Raw genomic sequence first — 24197 nt, 5'->3', positions numbered from 1 at the left:
AGACTGTCACCCGTGATTTCTTCTAAAATGTTCGTATATTGTAGAATATAACCTCCTAAACAAGAGAGTCTATATGGGTCCAACTCTCAGAGTAATAAACATAGATAGAGGGAGCATATGTCATTTTCAGTGAGCAAATTTTGTCCCCAACATGAACTATCAAATTTGACATAAAGCGCGCGGAAATGAAAACATATCAGTGATACGATATTTAACTCAATTCGCGACTTTCAGCACAAAAAACGCACTTTTATGTCCAATAGTGAATCAACATTTCATATTAACTCAAAATATATTGAAATAAATACCTAAATATATCAGAAATTCAGAAAACAAACTTCAAGCGCGCCAAACGACGTGAAACAACCGATGACACTAGGAGAGCAAAACTTGCCAAACCTTGAATTTCAGCAGGTAGATACAGAAAATAATAAATATTCTGCTTATTATAAATTGGACAATTAGGAAAAATATCAGATTTCAAATATTGAAATTTGCATATTTAATCGAGAATCACTCAAAGAAATATATTTCATTAAATATAATATACTCAAATGTTATTGATTTTTTATACAAATTGTACTTTTTCAATAAACTATATATTATATTATTATTATTCATAATGATAAAGTAAAATCGTGGATTGTGGAATATATCACAATCCGACATCGTAATCTAACCATGTTAGGGTCATGTAAAATTGCGTATACTCCCTCTATCTATGTTTATTACTCTATGGTCCAACCCAAATATTTCGTTGTATCTTGATTTCTCTTCCGAAATATTTAAAGAATTCCAGAACGTTTTTTCTGTAATTTTTATGATTCTCATAACGGTTCATAGATACAGCGAAATATTTGAAGGTAATTTTTCAAAAAACTCCCTGTGACCTAAGAACTATTCAATATATCAATGATCTGTTTTCTGCTATTTTATTATTTTGAAAAAAGAAATCGGGGGTTCTTGAAGATTTTTCTCTAACTCGTATAGTTCTCGAAATTCTTTCATTTAACATCGAATTTAGGACAACCTGTACACCCTTAAGGTCGCGGCGCGGAAACCCCTCCTTAAATCTACAATCTAGGTTATTCGGACTGTTCAAGGTCACCGTAGCTGTAACTCAAGGCTGTATCGAAGCGTTCAAAGCGTTATCAAGTAGATAAATCATACAAAATCCTCGATCCAACCCAAATTCGCACATTCCACACTACTCGGCACTCGCCTCGCTCGAACCACTCGAACGAGACAGCTCGCCTCGCGTCTTCTACGCGTCTGGCTCGAACTTCTCGATCGGAAAAATCGACACGGCCATAACCACAGACAACCCGCCGATGATGCCAGTCACCGGGAAAACTGAAGGAGTGTGAGATCGATCGGTCTGCCATATATACCCCCGCTGGTGGTGCATTCCGAGGAGTTTGCGCCCCCCGCGCATCAGGGGTGGAGGTCATGACACAGTTTCCGCGACGCGTCAGCGGGAAACTCCGGCTTTGGAGTTCCTCCTCGCTTTTCCGGGAAGGCCTGGGACACAAAGGTGGAGGGCACCGCTTTTTGGGGTCTCGCTTTGATGTTGCCGCCTTTTGATGGGAGGGGTAGTTGTTAGTTGGCTTGTTTGTGCCTATTGGTTCGAGAGATGGGAGATGAAAAAAATCGATTTTCCGGAAACGGATGAAAATGTCGGCTTTTTGATGTTTGTTCATGATATTGAAGTTCGATTTCACATAATTTTTCATTTTAATTATAGAAATCGGAAGGAAGTAAATAATACTTGAATAAAATAAAACACTTTAATTTCTACAACTATTTCAATGTTAAGAGGGAACACCATCACGTGGCTGCTCAATTCAAAACGAAATTAGAGATATTTCATCTTACAAATCACTGATTCTCATGATGTTTTCACATAATCTCTAAACAATAATCTACATTGTAGTATTTCAATCTTTTCAATTTTCGAATGGAAAAAAATAATAATTTCGGCCACATTTCGTTTTTTGCAAAATAATTGATGATATGATACTCTTTCACAGTACTGACGTATTTTAAAAATATCCGTGAAGATATCCTACAAAAAAAAAACAAAACTCTAATTTTGTGAAAATTTATAAAAATATTCGTAACGTTCTTCCTTTCGATGAAAGTTGGAACTATTGTAATATCCCTAACTTCTACTGATTTTTCAATAGTTCTGGCTACATTGCACATTATTTTTGTCCCTCCTCCTCTGGGAAAAAATTGGCAGATAACAAGAATTTCACGTGGAGGTATTTTTTTCATAAGAACAATTGTTTCGTCAACGTTGTGGCTTAAAGTGTGACAGGTTGAGGGTGGAGAGGCTTTTCAACAATCATTCTTGGATTTTCCCCAATTATGACAATTATGCTTATTAAAGTAGCCCCCGAGGACACAAAGTTGTCAATTTTTTTATATTTCCTAAGATTGAATCGTATCATGTGAGACCCATTTTACATTTTCATCAACGTAAGTGGCTACATTTATTGGCAGACCCCTGTAACTTCTAACGGCGCAGTAGACAGTTCGTGTGCAAGTGCAGCTCAGGCAGGACATCGATTGAAAACATTTCCTACCAGAGAGAGGAAGTTACGTGACAATGGTCCGTTGATTTGTTCAAAGATACATCAATCAGTGGGGCAGTTATTTCTATGCAACTCGTCATTATGGTGATGGACATTATCCAACAATTTGAATTCTTTCCATATTTCACGGTTTACAGCGCGATACTGCGATTGAGTTTTTTCTATTTTTAAATGCGAACACGACCTTGACCATCGGGCGTTTTGTGCACTTCGTGCAATCGATGTAATGATTATTTGAGATTACGAGGGAGGTTAGCAAAAACTTGGTTTCTACTTGTCACGATTTAACTTCACCACATAAAAACAGAATTCTCTCATAAAGGATTTTATATAAGAGGTGTCATTCTGAGTAAGCCGGCATCTTGGTAGCTGTCACTTTTGACATTTGACAAGTGAAAATTACGCCATTACTAAAAATGGAACGATAACTCTTCAACAGCGCATTGAAATCGTTAAAATTCACTACACTCAGTGCATAAGACATGGTGGAAGCCCAGCACATTGTTGATTGTACATTTTTTTCGAACGGTTTGATTTTTTTTATATTGACCTACTGTGGATGTTCTTCCTTCTATATCAATAAGTATATTTTCGTGTAGAATATTTCACTATTTTGGTTGTTTCCTACCTTTCATTTCTCTGAAAGTGGTGGTTGGAGTCACTGATTGCCACTGTAGCTGCCATTAGGAGATGATGATAGTCTTCTTCGAAGCTGTCAAGTTCATTCGGGGGTAAGTCGACCTCCTGGGGTTTTAGCTGCTGGAAGAACTTTACTCGTACTTTCTCCCTCTCAGTCCTGAAAGAACAAAACTCACGATTATATAATGCCTTCGGGTATATTTGTATATTAAATAGTCTACACTTCAATTGGTCACATTTTTTTGCATTTTAATGCTATATAAAGGAATACCAATTCGAAATGGTTCAAATGGCAACACTGTGTATTATTTCTGACATTTCTTCTATTTTTTGTGTACACGCTTCATTAAAGTTAAAAAATTGTTCTATAAAAAACCGATACTTATAAGTGAATACTGAGAGAAACTTAAGAAGAATTCATGAACAATATTATTCAGTTAATCGAGTACCAGTACCAAGTACTCAGTCGTACTTGGTACCACTTTCAAATTTGTCTGTAATACGACGAATATTGATTTCTTTTTTTGAAAGGTTTTTTATTGAAAAAAATAAACCAATGAATATACCAGAAGGGCCTATCTACGATGTTTCTGAAATATTGATTCTTTCGGAAAAAAAAAACGTTATTCGCCTTGTCTTCTACCTACATAAATACAATTTCATCCACCAGAAAATAACAGCAAAAAACACCACCAAAAATCACCGTTCCTTCTATACACCGACTACAAAATAGCAGATAATCACAACCCGTTATTCGCGAAATAGCAGTAACACCAAGCGCTGGTCACTGTCCCGCAAATCTTGTAACACTGACCGTATAATTTGAAATTGGGCCGATATGATCACACACGCACAACGCCCAGGACGTACATGATAATAATATTTTCATGAATCTAGCCGAGTGTGTTTCAATTAGTCATTATTTTTAGAAATGGAGAGGCGAAACGGCTATTTTTCATCGTCTAATCATCGGCGGGTGCTGTGGATCGAGTTGGAGGCGTAGTTTTTCGTGGATTGAACGAGGGACTTCATCGGGATCTTTACAGCGAGTGATTTGTGGTTTCATCTCGATGGAAAGGTTTCTATTAATAAAAACATCGACAGCGGTGGTAATAATAATTCTTGTTGTTGTTCTGTAGCAACTGCGTTGCAATAACGGAAGTTAGCTAGGAGGATGTGAAACGTTGAAGCGGGATAAAAATTCCAGGAAGGCTTTTGCGCGCTCGTTGGGTGATTACTATTTGATGGATTCTGTCCTTACTGAATGGAAATTTATTTCGAGTATCAGTTATTAGTCAAAATGTAAACAACTCATAAAAACGTATAGATGGCGAAACAATTGTGATATTATTGAAATAAAAACTTTTTATAACTTATGAAACTTAATTTCGATTCTATCAGTAATAGGTAATTGGAAAAATTTAACTGATATCCTTGGAATTGCAAAGTTTCTATTTCGATGATTTTCATTTGAATTACGTGTTAGATATCAAATTGACATTCAAAAGGAAAGTTCGTCGCGAAAAAACGGCTTAGACATTAATGCCGAATCATAGAATGTTATAATAAAGCGCACAAAAACACCTTAACATTACCATAGAGTATGATTCGTCATAGAATATGAACAACTAGGCGTTTTTTTGCGACGAACTTCTTCATTAGAACCAAATTTTTTTTCCTGGGGTTTTCTTTTAAGGTCTGCAAAAAGCCAGTAATAACTGGAGGGCCAGATATGGAGAATAAGCTTGCTGGTCGAGCAGTTGGAAGAGCGATTCCTTCAATTTAAACTTATGGTTTTCATCGACATCGTAATAAAGAGCATTGTCTTGGTGAAAGATTATTTGTTTTCATTTGTATTTGAGTAAATTTCGTTATTATAGGAAATGATGAACTAAAACCTGCCCTAGGCATGTGTGAATCACATGAATCATTATTTGAACTGCAATAAGTGACCCATTAAAGTGATGTATGTCGTGGGTTGTCTATGGTCACGGTATGACGATGTCTTATTATCCTGACTGATAAGTGTTAATGACTGTCAGAACCTTTATGTGGGTTTCCTGTACAATTTATTTATAGTTTCATAAAACATTCACACGTATGTCGTGCTGTACTGTAATTTACAAATGCAAAGTTTATTTATAATTCAAGCAAATGATGAAGTTTGAGGTTATTTCACAAGGGGTGTTCGTAAAGAGGGAAACTTCACGGAAAGAATACAAAAATAAAGATAAGTTTCTTAGATTTCGGCTTTACGCTGTAGAGGGGTCTCTAGAAAAATATAAGAGATATTCGTATAGTTCGTATATACATATATTCGTGGTACTGAAATACTACAAAACTCCGCATGGACACTTCTAGACGAAGGGAAAATTCAACATTTCCCTTTTCACGACTGCGAAATAATTGAGCTGGCAGGGAAAACCCAAGAACAAAGAAAATTTCTGTATAATAACCTCAACCTAGTTTTAAAATTGTGGGTGTTCAACCCCTATATTTCTCGTTCGTGTTCATTGCCTTTTAAATGTGAACTCCATTAACGTTCCAGTAACATAGATACGATACGAGGATTCTTATTATAGAAATCCCATTATGGAAACCTAAAGTTTATGTATTGTTTTCACGAGACGTTTTCTTCCTTCTTCCTTATCGTGGAATATCGACGTTTTCTCATCGCAGTAGAGGGAATCGAATGGCGAAGTGGAAATTGGCAATTTAAAAAAATTGGTAGGTATGTCAATCTACAGGAATGATACAATTTGAAATGGTTATAATTCATAATGGCAACAGTGCGCATTATTTTTTGTCATTTGTGTTCATAGGACTTTTTTTTTTTTAATGATCCGATGAATCTTTAATTTTCTTTTGTACCTCCAAGTGTCCCCAAGGGCGTCATAGGCATACGAGTGAAAGACCTCTCAAAAGCATAACTACGTCAGTGCGTGCCTCATTTTCTTTTTTCGATATAGGGCTTGAATTTTCTCGTCGTATCGTGTGTAGTCTCAGAGTTATAAACATAGATAGAGGGAGCATATGTCATTTTCAGTAAGCAAATATTGTCCCGAAGATGAACTATCAAATTTGACATAAAGCGCGCGGAAATGAAAACATATCATAAATTGTGGATTTGAAAGTACACTGTGCAAAAAAATTAACGCACATTCTGAAAATCTCAATTTTAATGAAAGTTAACTCTACATTGACTTTATAACGTATTTTTTATATTCTCTCAGGAAGGTTTTGAACGGAACAAGACACATTAAATGGAAGAAAAATTCAGGATTTCACCGAATCTTATGTGAAAGAAGAGAAATAAACAATTTTCAAAATACTGGAATGCTGATAAGTGATTTAATACTTGGTATTTCCACCCCTTGCGTTAATTACAGCTCGGCAACGACGGTTGATACTCAAAATGAGTGATCTTAAAATGTTCTGATCTAATCCTTCCCAGATTTCTCTGAGTTGGATTCCTAAGTCATCAAAAGTAGCTGGATGATTTTCTGAACTTCTCAGCCTTCTATTGAGGTTGTCCCAAACCTGCTCAATCTGATTGAGATCTGGACTTCTTGCTGGCCATTCCATTCGAGAGACTTCAACCTCTTCAAGGTACTCCTGAACGATGCGCGCACGATGGAGTCTGGCATTATCGTCCATAAAAATGAAATTTTCACCAATGTATGGGGCAAATGGCACTACATGCTTTTCAAGAATGTTCCTTATATACTAATCAGCATTCATAGCTCCATTATCCATGACCACTAGGTCTGTGCGAGCAGTCAAAGATATTCCACCCCAAACCATAATCGATCCTCCCCGAAACCAGTAGTATTCAGGAAATTGCACTGAGCATATCTTTCATGTGGACGTCTGTATACAAGGGAACGTCGATCACAATGGTAGAGGCAGAATCTAGAATCATCTGTGAAGAGAACTCTTTCCCAATCTGCCTCTTCCCAATGGATATGCTCTCTCGCAAAATCCAAACGCGCCCTTCGATGGGCTGGGGTAAGAGCTGGGCCTCTTGCCGCGACACGAGGCCTTAAATCATATTTTCTGAAGCGATTTCTTATTGTCTGAGTGCTAATTTGCACCCCATGAGTTTGCTCAATCTGATTTTGAAGGAGGCGAGCAGTTGCAAACCGTTGTCTCAACGAAGAAACTCTCAAGTAACGTTCTTTAATGGCAGTTGTTACCCGTGGTCTACCCTGTCCTGGTCTTCGGACATTCATACCTGTCTCCCTGAATCGCTGCAACATTCTGGACACACTTGTATGGAAAACTCCAAACCTTTCTGCAATTCTTGTGTATGTCCACCCTTCTTCTCGCAAAACTACCGCTTGGGCACATTCCTCTTGGGTCAAATTGCGTGTTTCGCGTTGCATAGCGATCGAGTGTAGAAAATCAAAAGAGAGAAAAACTATTGATCACTAGAATTGATCGAGAACAACTGATTTCAGAATGGAGCCAATACATTCAAAATCTGATAATCTCATCTTTTTTTATTCCTGCTAGGAAAAAACATCTGTATTGAAGGAAAACGTTGAAAGTGGATAACATATGCATGCATAATTCTGATAAAAATAATTATCATTGAGAACACCTTCAGTTGTAGAATAAATTTGAGATTTCCATAATATGCGTTAATTTTTTTGCGCAGTGTATATCACAATCCGACAACGTAATCTAACCATGTTGGGGAGATGTAAAAATTGCTTATACTCCCTCTATCTATACTTATTACTCTAAGTGTGTAGCACATTTCAGATTTTCAACGTCAAGTCGAATCGACAGGTCGCTGATATAGAAACCTTCAGTTGGCGTGCACCTCTACGAAATCTCTTCTCCGTCGCCACCGCGACGCTCCATCAGCTGGTGCAGACCCCGACCCAGTTTTCCGGTCATCCAGTCGCCAGCATCGATTTTTCCGGCATTTTCCGCGGATTTCCCCCCGATGCAGGAGGGTTCGAGAGGCGGCTGGATCGTAAATTACACACGTGGCAAGAGGGTGGCACGTTAAAGGGGGGGGGATGAGACGAAGCGGCAACGATTGTGTTTTGAATTAACACGTTATACGTTTTCCCGACGGTGTCGTTTGTAGTGATCACGAGCCGTCGGAAAAGCCTCGTTGGTTAGAGAAAAGGTCGGTGTTGTAAAAACCCTCATCGATATGGGGAATCGGCTGAGGAAAGCGTTGCAATTTCCACGCTGTGGGCTTGTTATTTTCGCCTTATTGGTTTGTTATGCGGCCGTCACGGAAATTTAGATTTCTCGCACGGAAAACTCGAAAAAGAGTTTTTCTCATCCCCACGTAATTGTGCAGTTCAAAACGAAATAAGAGATATTTCTTCGTACAAATCACCGATTTCAATATGGCTTCTACCTTAGAATATAGATAGAAGCAACGTTAAGTAAACATTTGTGCTCGATCCCGAATACAAGAGAGATGGAAGTTTAGTGTCACCAATCACAATTGAGCTAGCCGATTGTGTGTGCGAGCCATAGGCGTGGAGGATCCTGATTTGATTGTTGAATGCTTTATCAGGAATCCTTTCATAATAGCTAAATCATTGAACTAAGAAAAATATTGACTCTTTTGAAACACGAAAGAATTTTTATGAATAAATCACATTGTAAACTATTTTTGAGCATGAATTGATAATTTCGAAATTAATCAAATTATGTTACGCTACAGCTATAGTGTCCCGTCAGACAAGGAGCGACGAATGTTGGCATCAAAACAAATGCATCAGTTACAAGGCGATTTCTGGTCCTATTATTTATGTTCTAAGGCTTCCACATATTAATACAATAACTTACATTGTAGTATTTTTATATTTTTAATTTTCGAATGATAAAATAAATTTTTGGTTACCTACTATTCTTTAAAATAAATCCTACCAAAAATCATTGCAAAAGTGACAAAACTCTAATTCTGAGAAAATTCACAAAAAGACTCGAAAAGTACTTCCTTTCAACGGAAATTGGAATTATTCTATTATTCCTAGCTTCTAATAATCATTCCATCGTTCTAGCAATACCTCACATTATATTTGTCTCTAATATTGACGGATCACGAGATGTTACGTGGTGGCATAGAGTAATAAACATAGATAGAGGGAGTATACGAAATTTTTACATGTCCCCAACATGGTTAGATTACGTTGTCGGATTGTAATATACTTTCAAATCCGCAATTTTACTATATCATTATGAATATATATTATATTGAATGAAATATATTTATTTGAGTGGTTCCCGATTAAATATGCAAACTTGAATATTTGGAATCCGATATTTTTCCTAATTGTCGAATTTATAATAAGCAGAATATTTATTATTTTCTGTATCCACCTGCTAAAATCCAAGGTTTGGCAACTTTTGCTCTCCTAGTGTCATCGGTTGTTTCACGTCGTTTGGCGCGCTTGAAGTTTTTTCTGAATTTCTGATTTATTTAGGTATTTATTCCAATATATTTTGAGTAAACATGAAACGTCGATTCACTATGCGACATAAGAAGTGCGTTCTTTGTGGAGAAACTCGCGAATTGAGTGAAATATCGTATCACTGATATGTTTTCATTTCCGCGCGCTTCATGTCAAATTTGATAGTTCATGTTGGGGACAAAATTTGCTCACTGAAAATGACATAAACTCCCTTTATCTATATGTTTATTACTTTGAGGAATACCCCTATAATATACAAAATTGTATGGAATCTGAGAAAGAAAAGTTGTTTGACGTCCAATCGTTCTATGGAAATCCCGATGTATCTCTATGGTCCAGCATCCTAACCTAATCAACCCGATCACCTATTCCCGTTGTGTACCAATAATAACCATAGGTCATATCGGACCAACGAGAGAACATAATAACCTATTTACCCATTAGGCTTCATTGTCTCCATTCAAAACTAGAGGTCACATTATCGCAGTTTTACGAGACCACGTCACACTTATTTCAATCGCGTGAGGTCGAGCATAGAGAATAATTAAATAGATGAGATAATGCACAAGGTGGGCGTGATATGCAAAAGATACACAAGATGACTTGGATCGCTCGACATACATCAACAACTCCTTCGTGGGCAATAATTTGCTCACACTGTTGAACACACAATTCAGTACCGGATTTTGGAATAAGGGGATTTCCAATGAGAGGTTTTATTTTGACATTGAGAAAATATGAGTATATTTCAAGATAAATCAGTGGATGGTTAGGTTAGGATAGATTGAGATGAAGTTGACAAGAATTTTAAAAATTTCAATGAGTTTTTGAAGCGTGTATCGTTCCATTTTTAGTAATGGCGTAGTTTTTACTTGTCAAGTGTCAAAAAATGACAACTTCAAAAGTGACAGTTGCCCAGATAGCGAGCCAATCAAAATGAAACCTCTTATACGCTCTATTAGTGATGACATCACACTCACACACCGCCATTTTAGTTCTGTCAATGTTCGGAATCCAAACAAACAAATTGTCATTCAAATTAGTTCGTTGTCGTTGAAGAAATTGGCTTATTTTGATAAATAAGATTATTTAAGGAACGATTTTACTATTAATTGATAGACAGAAGGCACGAGATTAATGCCGGTAAGTTCGAACTTGAAGTTCAACTAATAAACAAGGCTTTTTACAAAATCTGGGGAATGATACAGGATTCAAACTTACTGGTATTAACCTCATTCCTTCTGTTTATCAATTAATACTGAAATCGTTCATCAAATACTCTTATTCATGAAAATAAGCCAATTCCTTCAACGACACCGTACTAATTTGAATGACAATTTATTTGTTTGGATTCCGAATACTGACAGGAGAACCAAAAATGGCGGTGTGTGACGTCACACTAATAGAGCGTATTGGAAAACCCTTTATTTATAGTTGAACGTCAATTCATCGAATCATTCTCGATCGCCGATGAAATAGACCAGAAACATAGAATTGCGAATATAACGAAACCAACATAGAGAATGAATTCACTAAACTAAACAACTGTCAACCGAACACAAACGAATGGTTTGAAAACGGGAAAACCAACAATGAGCAAAATATGAGATGATCATGAACCGTGGCTGGTAACTGGTTATTATATTATTTATGTATTACGGAATGTGGATGATGGACAAGGTTATTATGTGACACAGATGTACCGGACGTGGCAATTATGCCCTGCATTACATAATTTCTACCATGAAATTCCACAGAATTGAATCAAATTAAAATCGTTCTAGCAGAAAAATCACCAAAACTTTCACAGTTAGCGTTCGATGATAGTTCATTAAATTTTGAACAAATTTCACGGATAATAAAAAACTTATACAGAAAATCTCAACGCATCATTGTATGCAGGATTCGAACCCAGGGTCATTTGTTGCGTAATCCGAAAAAAAATTTTCAATAATTCATAAGTCCGAAACTATAGAAGCTAGGATTTTGAGGTAAAAAATGTTATATTAAATATCTTCGTAGCAATGCATATTTCGAATATCATGACTTTGTGCTGTTCAATTTCCGAGAAATTAATTTTGAACTGTATTTCCTCAATTTTTTTGTCCAAAAATCTTGAATTGTTGTGTTTTTAAGCTATGAAAATCAATGCGGCATACAGTCTGATCATCTCAATATTGACATGACGTCATGAAACGTTTTCCAGCATTGTTGCCAGTCTGTTTATTTTTTCCTGGTTTTACCATCAAATCATCGAAACGTAAACTTCGAATATTTCAAGAGGTGGTTAAATTTTTTCGCTTCAAACAATACGAGAGAACTAATATACTCATTATTCATGACTTTTATTCACTCTTCAATAGGGTGAATCAATTTATTCACCCTCGTAAATACTCTCTGTTATAATATGCTCATTGAATAATATAGTATAGGGTTTTAGAAGAGGATTGAAACAATTTATAATGGCAACACTGTGTATTATATTCAACATTTCTTATGTCATTTGTATTCAGTGAGTTATGTCATGTAAAGATACACGCTTCACAACGTCTAAAATTGTGTTATCAAAATCATGCCCATTTGGGATTACTGAGAGAATTTCGTTGTTAAAACGTGTATCTTTCCACGATTAAATGACATAAGAAATGCCAAAAAATAATAGACAGTGTTGCCATTATATTATAACTAATTGTATCATTCCTATTGTTTCAAAAAGTCTTATAGCAGTTAATTATTGTGACAACACAAAATATGCCCAATGTTGATGTAGATAATAATAGTTTACATGTTTTTCAAGGACTTATCGTGCATTTACCACTAATTATGCTGTAATTGTTTAGCGAATTCGCGAGAAACCTGTATTTTAACTAGTTCTATTGCTTATCTGATATACTCATGTGAGAAGTTGTATTTCCTTATGATAGTACTCAGTCTATCAATTCCTTCAGATAAGTTCTAATTGAATTCGCGCTTACAACAAAACCTTCGATAAGTGGGCGTTGAACGTTTGAAACTAATTCATGTTTCATTAATTAACAGGGGACTTCCCCAAATTCGAAATCAACTAGATATTGCTTTTGATCGAACTTACAAAAACAATTCTCTCAATTATTGCTTAGGTTTAGAACTTCGACTCAATATTTTCAATATCAGTTTGCAGCAGTAGTAAATTTCTTCTTTTAGAATATTACCCTTACAGTTATAATATACAGGGTGAATCAATTTTCAATAGGCAAGATCAGTCCAAATTCATTTAACAAGAACAGCTGGACCAATATTGACAGTCTTTGTTTGAAACATTGAAAAAAACCTCGAAAGAAAAGTTTTCTAGGAATTTACCAAATTTTCAAGGGTGAAGAAACTTTGAAATACGATAATAATTCGCACAATATGTATAGGATGACGTCAGTTTATTATGTTTAGATTTATTATGTTGGCTGGCGATCATAGAACGAGATGGTATTACCATTGGAGCACAAAAGTTGTTTTGCCTTCAAAAATGATAAATTTGATGTGAGATTCTGGGATTCGGCATTGAAAAGGCATGCGTCAGAATTAAATTAAAGTTCGAGATCTGTACTAAAAATAAATATCACCTCAAAATCAGCAGAATATGCTGAATCAACTTTAACATAAGAAAAATCCACATAAACATAACATTAAAAATTAATACTACGGATAGAAAAAATCAAAATAAACAGTTGAACTTTATTTCCGTTACCTAGCAACCTTCCAAAAATGCCGTGTTTTTTATCTCGAGATTTAGGCACGCTTTTCAATTCACAGAACAAGGATTATAATACAGATATGATAAAAAACTTTTCAAATGACGTACCTACTCGAAATCTAGTTGTATTTGAATAAAGATATCATCAATAGAAAATCATCTGTATTACAGGCTTCGCTATGAATAGCTTCTAAAATAAATGATACCGAGAATATGTTTCAAGGACTTCTAGACCAGACATTCCGATTGTTCATTACATGTTTTTACACCCAATTAACCTAACTAAACACCTGTCCAACTTGTAGATTTCAAATGATCCACCAACGCCCAAACGTAATCCAATACCCAATTTTCCCCCAATACACAGCAATTGACAACATGGCCAAAGATGCAACATGAAACCACAGCCACAGGTAAACCGTTTTAACCTGTCTTTTAGACCATCGATTCGATCAACCGGCACTTCCAAACACAAAACGCACAAAAGGCATATGGCATACGCACCTTCAACGTCAAAAAACTGCTAACGGGATGAGAATACTCTTGATTTTTACCATCAAACTTGCAAGGTCAACCACCTGGCACAAAATCAGTCTGTACGATCCGGTAAGAGAGGTAACTTTCAAGTCGATTTTTCAATGCACAATTAGGTTATGAATTCACGCACTGAGCTGATACGTTCTCGTCGTTCTCTGTTCCTCTTCGAACCCTATTTTGCCTTCGTTTTCGTTTGTTGTCACAGACTAGGCTTTCGCTATTACTTGGACGGTGCGGCGTTGCCGGATTGGGCGGAGGGTTTTTCCCTGAATCCGTGAGGTTTTTGGGCAGAATTGTCGGCGTTTTAGATGTGCTGCGATGTAGATTTTGGGTTTAGATTCGTTGCAATTTAATATAAAATAAGTTCTATAATTTGTTGTGTACGGGGACCGACAGAAAACTATTGAGATGGATAGAGAGATAATAGGTAAATATAAAATTTGGATGAGATTCGAGAGAATGCCGTTCTCATAATTTTTTCAAATTCGCCTCCTTCTCTGAGATTTTACAATAATAAATTTTATTTTGACATTGAAAAAAATATATACTGAGAAAAATCAATGGATGTTTATTTCACTGTAGAGAGGATTTGCTACTGTATGTCTTCGATAACTTCACGAATTCTATTTTTAAGATCTTAAATTGATTGCGGAGAATAGGCATGGACCTTAACTTTCACGTGGCCCCAAAGAAGAAAGTCTAAAGGTGGTTAAATCACAAAATCTCGTTGGCCAATACGCTCTATTGGTGTGACGTCACACACCGCCATTTTTGGTTCTCCTGTCAGTGTGTTCGGAATCCAGACAAATAAATTTTCATTCAAATTAGTACGGTGTCGTTGAAGGAATTAGCTTATTTTCATAAATAAGAGTATTTGAGGAACGATTTCGGTATTAATTGATAGACAGAAGGAACGAGGTTAATACCAGTAAGTTTGAATCCTGTATCATTCCCCAGATTTTGTAAAAAAACGTGTTTATTAGTTGAACTTCAAGTTCGAACTTACTGACATTAATCTCGTTCCTTCTGTCTATCAATTAATAGTAAAATCGTTCCTTAAATAATCTTATTTATTAAAATAAGCCAATTTCTTTAACGACAACGTACTAATTTGAATGACAATTTGTTTGTTTGGATTCCGAACACTGACAGGAGAATTAAAATGGCGGTGTGTGACGTCATCACTAATAGAGCGTATTGTGATCAGCACTTCAAATAAAAACACACTGCCAGAAATTTTTTTTCCAAAATTGCGATTGTTTCGTTACTTGTGTGGCACGTATCACCGTCTTGTTGAAAATTAACGTAGTCAATACTTCACTGCGGGCTACAACAGCAATATTCTCAGTTATTCTTGAGCAACGCACACGGTTTCAATTCTTCACATCATTAACTTGTCCCAAGAGCTCAAATTTTTTCACCAGTTTCACTATTGCCGGCCCAGAAGGTGCTTCACGACGACTCAAAGTGCTTTAGTTTTGTGAACTTTGAATTTTAACAATTTCATTGCATTGTTGAAGTGCTTATCGTTCCATTTTTACTTATGTCGTTGTTTTTACTTGTCAAATATCAAAAAAGGCAGCTTCAAAAGTGACAGCTGCCTAATATTGAATCGTTCGAATCAAGATAAAATAACTGTTATTTTCGATGGTATAAAATTCAAGTTAGGGAATAGTTATTTATAATACAAGTGCAGAAGGCATTGATATTCTTCCACGAGTTCAAAATTCAAAAACGAGCCACGAAGTGGCGAGTTTTGGAATGAACGAGTGGTAGAATGAGCCTTCTGTACGAGTATTATACATTATTTTCTCAAATTCATTGCATTTTCGTTGAAATTAATGAAATATTTCCATGAATATAATTTAGTGATTTTTGCATTGAAAAATGTTGGTTGGCAGAACTAATTTCTTTAAGGCAAATTGATGAATTGACAGATAAAGCCGTGGCGGAAAGTTCGGAGTACCAATATAGAATAATAAAATATAACCATGAAAACTGTGCGTTTCTGATATATTCTCGCACGATTTTGTTCTACAAGATGTGGAAGAATGAACGGAATAACCACAGAATTAGAGAAAATTTGTTTACGATAGATGAATCATTCCGTATATCTATTTTGTGTAAATATGAGAAATTGAAAAAACTAAAAGATATATAGAATATTGTTGGAAGTGTTGATTTGATAATTCATCAAAAAATTTTAATTAAAATATCTATCTATGATGAAGAAATTCTACCGAAATATTTATTATTGATAATTTATAAACACAAAATTGGTCGATTTTCATTAAGAAATCATAACAAATACTGTTATATATAATCGAAACAATCTATAATTCAAATTGACTTGCTAAATGTTTCATAATTCGAATGTTGCCAATTGAGATATTTATGTTAATAAATATGCAGATATTTAGCGGTACATCTCAACAAAAGACAACTGTTTGTACATATCTCATTCAACTTCCAAGATCAAACGAACTATTTTATTGCACATAAAATTTTCTCTAGCTTTTCATCTGTAGCTTTTCATGAGAAAAAACCGAACGCATAATGTTGCAATTTGAGATAGACGTCTCATTTCGTCTGATTTATGTCAGAGTTAGAGACAGTTAAGAGTTAACGTTTTGCCACAGATCTGAAGTTGTCTTCATAGAAAAGAAGATGTATTGAGTGATGCCATTCTCCGAACTGATGAGCTTGGATTACCTGCTGGGATATTTATAGTTATAGTATTCCTTATGGTCGAATACTTAAACTCAACAGTTGGTGATTCTTCGTCTTTCAATTAAAAAAGATGACCGTAAAGTAACTCGAAGTTCCATTATTGTAAAAACTGACAGGTAACCAGTGAGAAAGTCGTTTGAATGAAATCTAACCGAAAAGCTCGGTGCAACAGACTTCAGCCTTTGGCTGTAACGGTATTTTGAACATCTCGAAGACAGTAGATAACAATCGCAAGATGACGATATATGAGTTACAATAAAATACTGTATCATGATGTTATAGTGTGTATGTGCACCTTTAGAGCACGCGCAACGTTGCATATATGCACACGAAATTCCTTTTAATCCATTTTTTCGAGTTACCAAAAGATGCTTCACTTATAATTCTATGTCCATAGGGTAATAAACATAGATGGAGGATGTATATGCAATTTTTACAAGTCCCCAACATGGTAAGATCACGTTGTCGGATTGTGATATATTTACAAAGGAACAATTTTACTATATCATTATGAATGTACACTGCGCATAAAAATCAATGCACATTTCTGAAAATCTCAATTTTAATGAAAGTTAACTCTACATTGACTTTATAACTTATTTTTTATGTTCTCTCGGGAAGGTTTTGAACGAAACAAGACACATTAAATGGAAGAAAAATTCAGGATTTCACCGAATCTTATGTGGAAGAAGAGAAATAAACAATTTTCAAAATACTGGAATGCTGATAAGTAATTTAATACTTGGTATTTCCACCCCTTGCGTTAATTACAGCTCGGCAACGACGGTTCATACTCAAAATGAGTGATCTTAAAATGTTCTGATCTAATCCTTCCCAGATTTCTCTGAGTTGGATTCCTAAGTCATTAAGAGTAGCTGGATGATTTTGTGAACTTCTCAGCCTTCTATTGAGGTTGTCCCAAACCTGAGCAGGTTTGGGATTGATCAATCGGATTGTGATCTGGACTTCTTGCTGGCCATTCTATTCGAGAGACTTCAACCTTTTCAGGGTACTCCTGAACGATGCGCGCACAATGGGGTCTGGCATTATCGTCCATAAAAATGAAATTTTCACCAATGTATGGGGCAAATGGCACTACATGCTCTTCAAGAATCTTCCTTATATACCTATCAGCATTCATAGCTCCATTATCAACGACCATTAGGTCTGTGCGAGCAGTCAAAGATATTCCACCCCATACCATAATCGATCCTCCCCCGAAACCAGTAGTATTCAGGAAATTGCACTGAGCATATCTTTCATGTGGACGTCTGTATACAAGCGAACGTCGATCACAATGGTAGAGGCAGAATCTAGACTCATCTGTGAAGAGAACTCTTTCCCAATCAGCCTATTCCCAATGGATATGCTCTCTCGCAAAATCCAAACGCGCCCTTCGATGGACTGGGGTAAGATCTGGGCCTCTTGCCGCGACACGAGGCCTCAAATCATATTCTCTGAAGCGATTTCTTATTGTCTGAGTGCTAATTTGCACCCCATGAGTTTGCTCAAGCTGATTTTGAAGGAGGCGAGCGGTTGCAAACCGTTTTCTCAACGAGGAAACTCTCAAGTAACGTTCTTGAATGGCAGTTGTTACCCGTGGTCTACCCTGTCCTGGTCTTCGGACATTCATACCTGTCTCCCTGAATCGCTGCAACATTCTGGACACACTTGTATGGGAAACTCCAAACCTTTCTGCAATTCTTGTGTATGTCCACCCTTCTTCTCGCAAAACTACCGCTTGGGCACATTCCTCTTGGGTCAAGTTGCGTGTTTCGCGTTGCATAGCGATCGAGTGTAGAAAATCAAACGAAAGAAAAACTATTGATCACTAGATTTTATAATAAGCAGAATATTTATTACTTACCAAGGTTTGGCAACTTTGGCTCTTCTAGTGTCATTGGTTGTTTCATGTCGTTTGGCGCGCTTCAAGTTTGTTTTCTGAATTTCCGATATATTTAGGTATATATTTCATTATATTTTGAGTTAATATGAAACGTTGATTCACTATGGGACATAAGAAGTGCGTTCTTCGTGGAGAAACTCACGAATTGAGTGGAAAATCATATCACTGATATGACATCATTTCCGCGGGACAAAATTTGCGTACTGAAAATGACATATGCTTCCTCTATCTATGTCTATTACTCTGAGGCTATATCTAATTAATAGTCCTAGAGCTGTCAAATTTATGCACGTACCTTCTGAAAGTCAGGGCTAACTAAAAATCATATGGCTTTCATTTTGGTAGCGCCATTTATGTGTCAGCCAACAAACTTCTCAGCCCACCTATAATAAAAATTTATTTCCAACGGACTAGGGCCCAGAAGCACCTGCTGAGGCTTGTCCATAAATTTTCAAACGTGTTAATTTCTTCCTCGTGCAACACTTAATCGGGAAACGGCTGCAAATGACTTTAACTTAGGTCGGGGTCACGAAATGTTATGTAAGACAATGTCGTCGAGAACTGTACATATTAAATTGTTCCCACGCGCACTTCAAGACAACAGAATTCGAGACTATTACCATAATGATGATATAATGCCAAGTGTTTTGAAGAAGCTGGTGAGACGGAAACGTACAAGTTGGCTGGAAGCGAAGAATATCGCATCAATAATGCCAGGTCTACACGGGTCAAGTAAACGGTCGAACAACTTGACTTTGTCTCGCTTCATTTGCATCAACTATAACATTAGCAAGAACGTTCGCTTCACGAAATTAATGTGGGATGCAAAATTCTATTCCTGCTTTTTGCGCTGTTGTTTCAATAAAATAAAGAGCTACCATTTTGACCAAATATCTTGGTTGAAATCCTTTATGGGTAGAATCAATTCGATGGTTTCGGAGTTATACTGGGTTGTCCATGTCGTAATCTCGATTTCACAATCCTGTTCTAAACACATATGTCAAACAGAACTGTCATCCGCAACGTTATATGTTTAGTTGAAGGCAGTGGCGACGCCAGCTTTCGAAAAAAGGGGTGGCCAAAAGGTGGCCAGATTTTTTTTTGGGGGGGGCAGAGTAAAGCGAAATTATAGTTCTGCTAATCTTTCAGCCTTTGTTTGTAAAATTTTAGGGAGGGCCAGCAGAATTTCAGGGGCCCGGGCCCCCTGCCCCTCCCCTAGCGTCGCCGCTGGTTGAAGGTTAGCCAGATGGATCGTTCATCTACTGCTGAATGTGTGAAAATTGTGAAAACTCACTACAAAAATAATGATTTCGTTTCGTGCAGATTATGGTCCACATAATCGACCATTTGAGCGTAAAACTGGTAAGACAGTGAAAAAATTCGACGAGACAGAATCTGTTACTGATGTCTTAAGACCCAAACATCATCGAAATGCACTCTCGACCGAAAATATTGCTGTTGTAAGTGAAATAGCTTATAGAAGATGCAAATGTCTTCGACGCGCACAACATTTGGGCCTCTCTTATGGCACGCTATGGCGTATTTTACATCTGGATTTGCGATCTCCAACCTTATAAGGTTCATTGGACATAATAACTGAAGTCTTCTGATCATGGAATGCGTAGAACGTTTGCCGATTGGGTGCTTGAACAACAATGTTTGGTTAACAAAGATAGAGGGAGCATGTATCATTTTCGGTAAGCAAATGTTGTCCCCATCATGAACTATCAAATTTGACATGAAAACATATTAGTATTTCACTCAATTCGCGAGTTTCTCCACAAAGAACGCACTTCTTATGTACCATAGTGAATCAACGTTTCATATTGACACAAAATATATTGAAATAAATACCTAAATATATCAGAAATTCAGAAATAAAACTTCAAGCGTGCCAAACGACGTGAAACAACCGATGACACTAGGAGAGAAAAAGTTGCCAAACCTTGGATTTCAGTAGGAAGAAGAAAATAATAAATATTCTGCATACTATAAATTAAAAAATTAGGGAAAATCGAAATTCCGAATATTCAAATTTGCATATTCAATCAGGAATCACTGAAAAAACCATATTTCATTCATTATAATATACATTCATAACGATATAGTAAAATTGTGAATTTGAAAATATATCACAATCCGACAACGTGATCTAATCATGTTGTGGACATGTAAAAATGAAGAAATCATGGTATGACGAAACAATTGTCATAGAAATAAAATAACGGAAGCAAAACATTGCTTTCAATCACAATTAACAATTTTGCAATTTTCGCCGCCCCTGGCGTCGAAACGACTACGACCCCGACTCCCCCAAACCACCTACGCCCCTGGCAAGCGCGCAATTTTCGGCTCGACATCGTCAGGTGGGCGAAACACCCAGAAATCCAACTCGCGTCTCTTGGATACGTTCTTAATTTAGCAGACCATTACGAGACAACCCGTACATCATCGCTGCCTACCACCTGTCACGCCGTATGCAGGAGTTAATCAAGGGACGGTGAATAATGCAAGCCCTCATCTCGTTCCCTGTCGAACCCCACGCGGGAATTTATCCATTTCAACGGAAAACGAGGCTTTCGGGCAACGGTAGGCGTGGCGGCGCGAACATTGGCAACAATTACGAACTTTCAACGGCAAGCGATACGGAACGGTCGGCTCGACGGATGCGCAAACGCGCGTGTTTACGGACGCGACGTTGCCGGTTGGGCGGGAAATTCGGGGATCGAGGGAAGAATAGGGTGATGTTCGTAGATGTACGGGTGGCGTTCGAAAAATTGTGAAGCGCGGGTTGAAGGTGAAAGGTAGCAGTACTAACTGTTAATTTTTGTAGTTATATAAAGGTCGCGATATTATATTATTTTTTATTTACGAATGATGTCAATAATTCTTAGTGAATTCCCAAATGTGAATTATATGGCATCATATCGATTGATTCGATAACGTAGATGACAAAAATGCTTGAAGTTCAGCTATTTGTCCATTATTTCAGAAATTATAGGCTGTCAACTGAAATTTTCGAAAAAAATTTGGTAATATTCTCGAGGCTGTCAATTCTTCTCGGGGCAAGATTTGGACTTGAAACCTCAATATGTTTTAGATCACAGCTCGGTCCATGAAAAACGTTTTTGTTTGAGGGGGCCAATATTTGACCAATATTTTAGAAGATAATACGATTATTGTGTAGAAATTCAATTTTTACGGTTTTATCAAACAAAAAAAAAACGCCAAGGCATTAATATACAAATAAGAATCATAGAGTATGAGCTTCAAGGCGTTTGTTTCATCGAACTTTTTATCTGGATGTTATCATCCTTCAATGAAAATGAAAAAATTGTCAAGCTATAAGAGAAAATTAAAAATGGCTTGAAATGAAGAGTTCTCATAACTTCTTCATTACTGGTGCTGAAGGGTGTTTTTTTTTAGAGCTACAGAACTTTAAATTGCAATAAAACAACGATGGATTATTCGATTGATATTAATTTTATTTATCCGCAAGATAATCTTGTGGCATTACATTTTAAATATGATTTCTGGCATATGACCACCACGGCTGGCTCGGATGTAGTCCAATCTGGACGTCCAATTTTCGATGACTTTTTCAAACATTTGTGGCCATATATCGGCAATAAGACGGCGAATGTTGTCTTCCAAATGGTCAAGAGTTTGTGGCTTATCCGCAAAGACCAATGACTTTACATAGCCGCACAGAAAGTAGTCTAGCGGTGTTAAATCACAAGATCTTGGAGGCCAATTCACAGGTCCAAAACGTGTATTTCAATAAATCGATTGTGGCACGAGCTGTGTGACATGTTGCACCGTCTTGTTGGAACCACAGCTCCTGGAAATCATGGTTGTTCAATTCAGGAATGAAAAAGTTAGTAATCATGGCTCTATACCCATCACCATTGACTGTAACGTTCTGGCCATCATCGTTTTTGAAGAAGTACGGACCAATGATTCCACCAGCCCATAAAGCGCACCAAACAGTAAGTTTTTCTGGATGTAACGGTGTTTCGACATGCACTTGAGGATTAGCTTCACTCCAAATGCGGCAGTTTTGTTTGTTGACGTAGCCATTCAACCAGAAGTGCGCTTCATCGCTAAACAAAATAAAATGGACGTAGTGCGCGATACGTATTCCGCACAGAACCAATATTTTCGAAATAAAATTGCACTATTTGCAAGCGTTGTTCAAACGTGAGTCAATTCATAATGAATTGCCAAACCAAACTGAGAATAATTCACTTGACAGCTGTTAAATCGGTCGCCATCTTGAACAGTAATACCAACTTAAAGTTATATACCTCGAAAAAAACACCCGTTATAAACATGAAACAAAAACATTCTACAGGCACTTTTTCAGTAGAATCCATTGAAGGTGACTATGTGGACGAATTTTTAAGAAAAACTGAGTTTTGTTGTCCGTGTCCGGGATCTACTGAGTGAATCTTCACCAAAGTTACGCTGTTGCCCTCCCAATCGAAAATAATTTCGCGCATACGTCTCAAACTCAATTCGAGCGGACCAACATTTAGGTCATGCACCCATTTATAATCGAAATAAACGAAAATCATTCCTTGGCATACCTGACCTTCGGGATTATTTTCGGATTTTTATCGATCCAGTGTTTCTGTTCGCAAATAGAGCAATTACCGAGCGAAAAAATAAACTGTTTCGTGTTCGCGATACGTTCCATCAAAAGTAAACGAGTCTGTATCAAAGGATACGCGCCATTAATTTTAGGTCACTTGAGCCCAATTCAACATTCGGATTGGTTTCATTAATATGAGTGTTTTTCTGATACGCGTTTTGTGGAACTCGTAAAAGACTGTTTGATCCTTTCTTTTTCGGTGAATGTATCGTGATGAAAAGTGGCGAGCTCATCGTGTTTACTATTTCCTGAAATAACCTGCTTGCATTCGTTTGGATGAAAACAAAATATTTGAAACCCTGAAATTTTCAGTTTAAACTTTGTGTGTATCTGAGAATTGAAAATGCAAAATGCAGCTTTTGGTCAATTGTCAGCTTCTTTTATCGAACCTTCAAAAAGCTCTTGTAACATTGCGCGTGCACTGGAAATTCACTTATACATTTGTATCATAATATAATGGGCGTTTTTTTTCGAGGTATATAACTTTAAGTTGACATTACTGTTCAAGATGGCGACCGATTCAACAGCTGTCAAGTGATTTATTCTCAGTTTGGTTTGGCAATTCATCATGAATAGACTCACGCCTGAACAACGTTTGCAAATAGTGCAATTTTATTTCGAAACTAATAGTTCTGTGCGGAATACGTATCGCGAACTACGTTCATTAGCGATGAAGCGCACTTCTGGTTGAATGGCTACGTCAACAAACAAAACAGCCGCATTTGGAGTGAAGCTAATCCTCAAGTGTATGTCGAAACACCGTTACATCCAGAAAAACTGACTGTTTGGTGCGCTTTATGGGCTGGTGGAATCATTGGTCCGTACTTCTTCAAAAACGACGATGGCCAGAACGATACGGTCAATGGTGATCGGTATAGAGCCATGATTACTAACTTTTTTATTCCTGAATTGAACAACCATGATGTCCAGGAGCTGTGGTTCCAACAAGACGGCGCAACAT

At 36.8% G+C, this 24197-nt stretch overlaps 1 protein-coding gene across 2 annotated transcripts in view; it reads right to left on the bottom strand.

Annotated features, from left to right (window-relative positions):
- The window catches only part of LOC123672058, a 49201-nt gene that overhangs the window by 13499 nt on the left and 11505 nt on the right, over positions 1 to 24197 (bottom strand). For both annotated transcript variants that reach the window (XM_045606026.1, XM_045606027.1), the window contains exon 4: positions 3226 to 3393. In XM_045606026.1, the coding sequence (XP_045461982.1) occupies positions 3226 to 3393 (168 nt within the window). The remainder of the gene's footprint in view (positions 1 to 3225; positions 3394 to 24197) is intronic.

Source organism: Harmonia axyridis, chromosome 2 (assembly GCF_914767665.1).
Source record: "Harmonia axyridis chromosome 2, icHarAxyr1.1, whole genome shotgun sequence".
In the NCBI taxonomy this organism is placed as follows: domain Eukaryota; kingdom Metazoa; phylum Arthropoda; class Insecta; order Coleoptera; family Coccinellidae; genus Harmonia; species Harmonia axyridis.
Note: the sequence above shows the minus strand (reverse complement) of the source record. Positions and strands in the feature narration are given on the sequence as shown.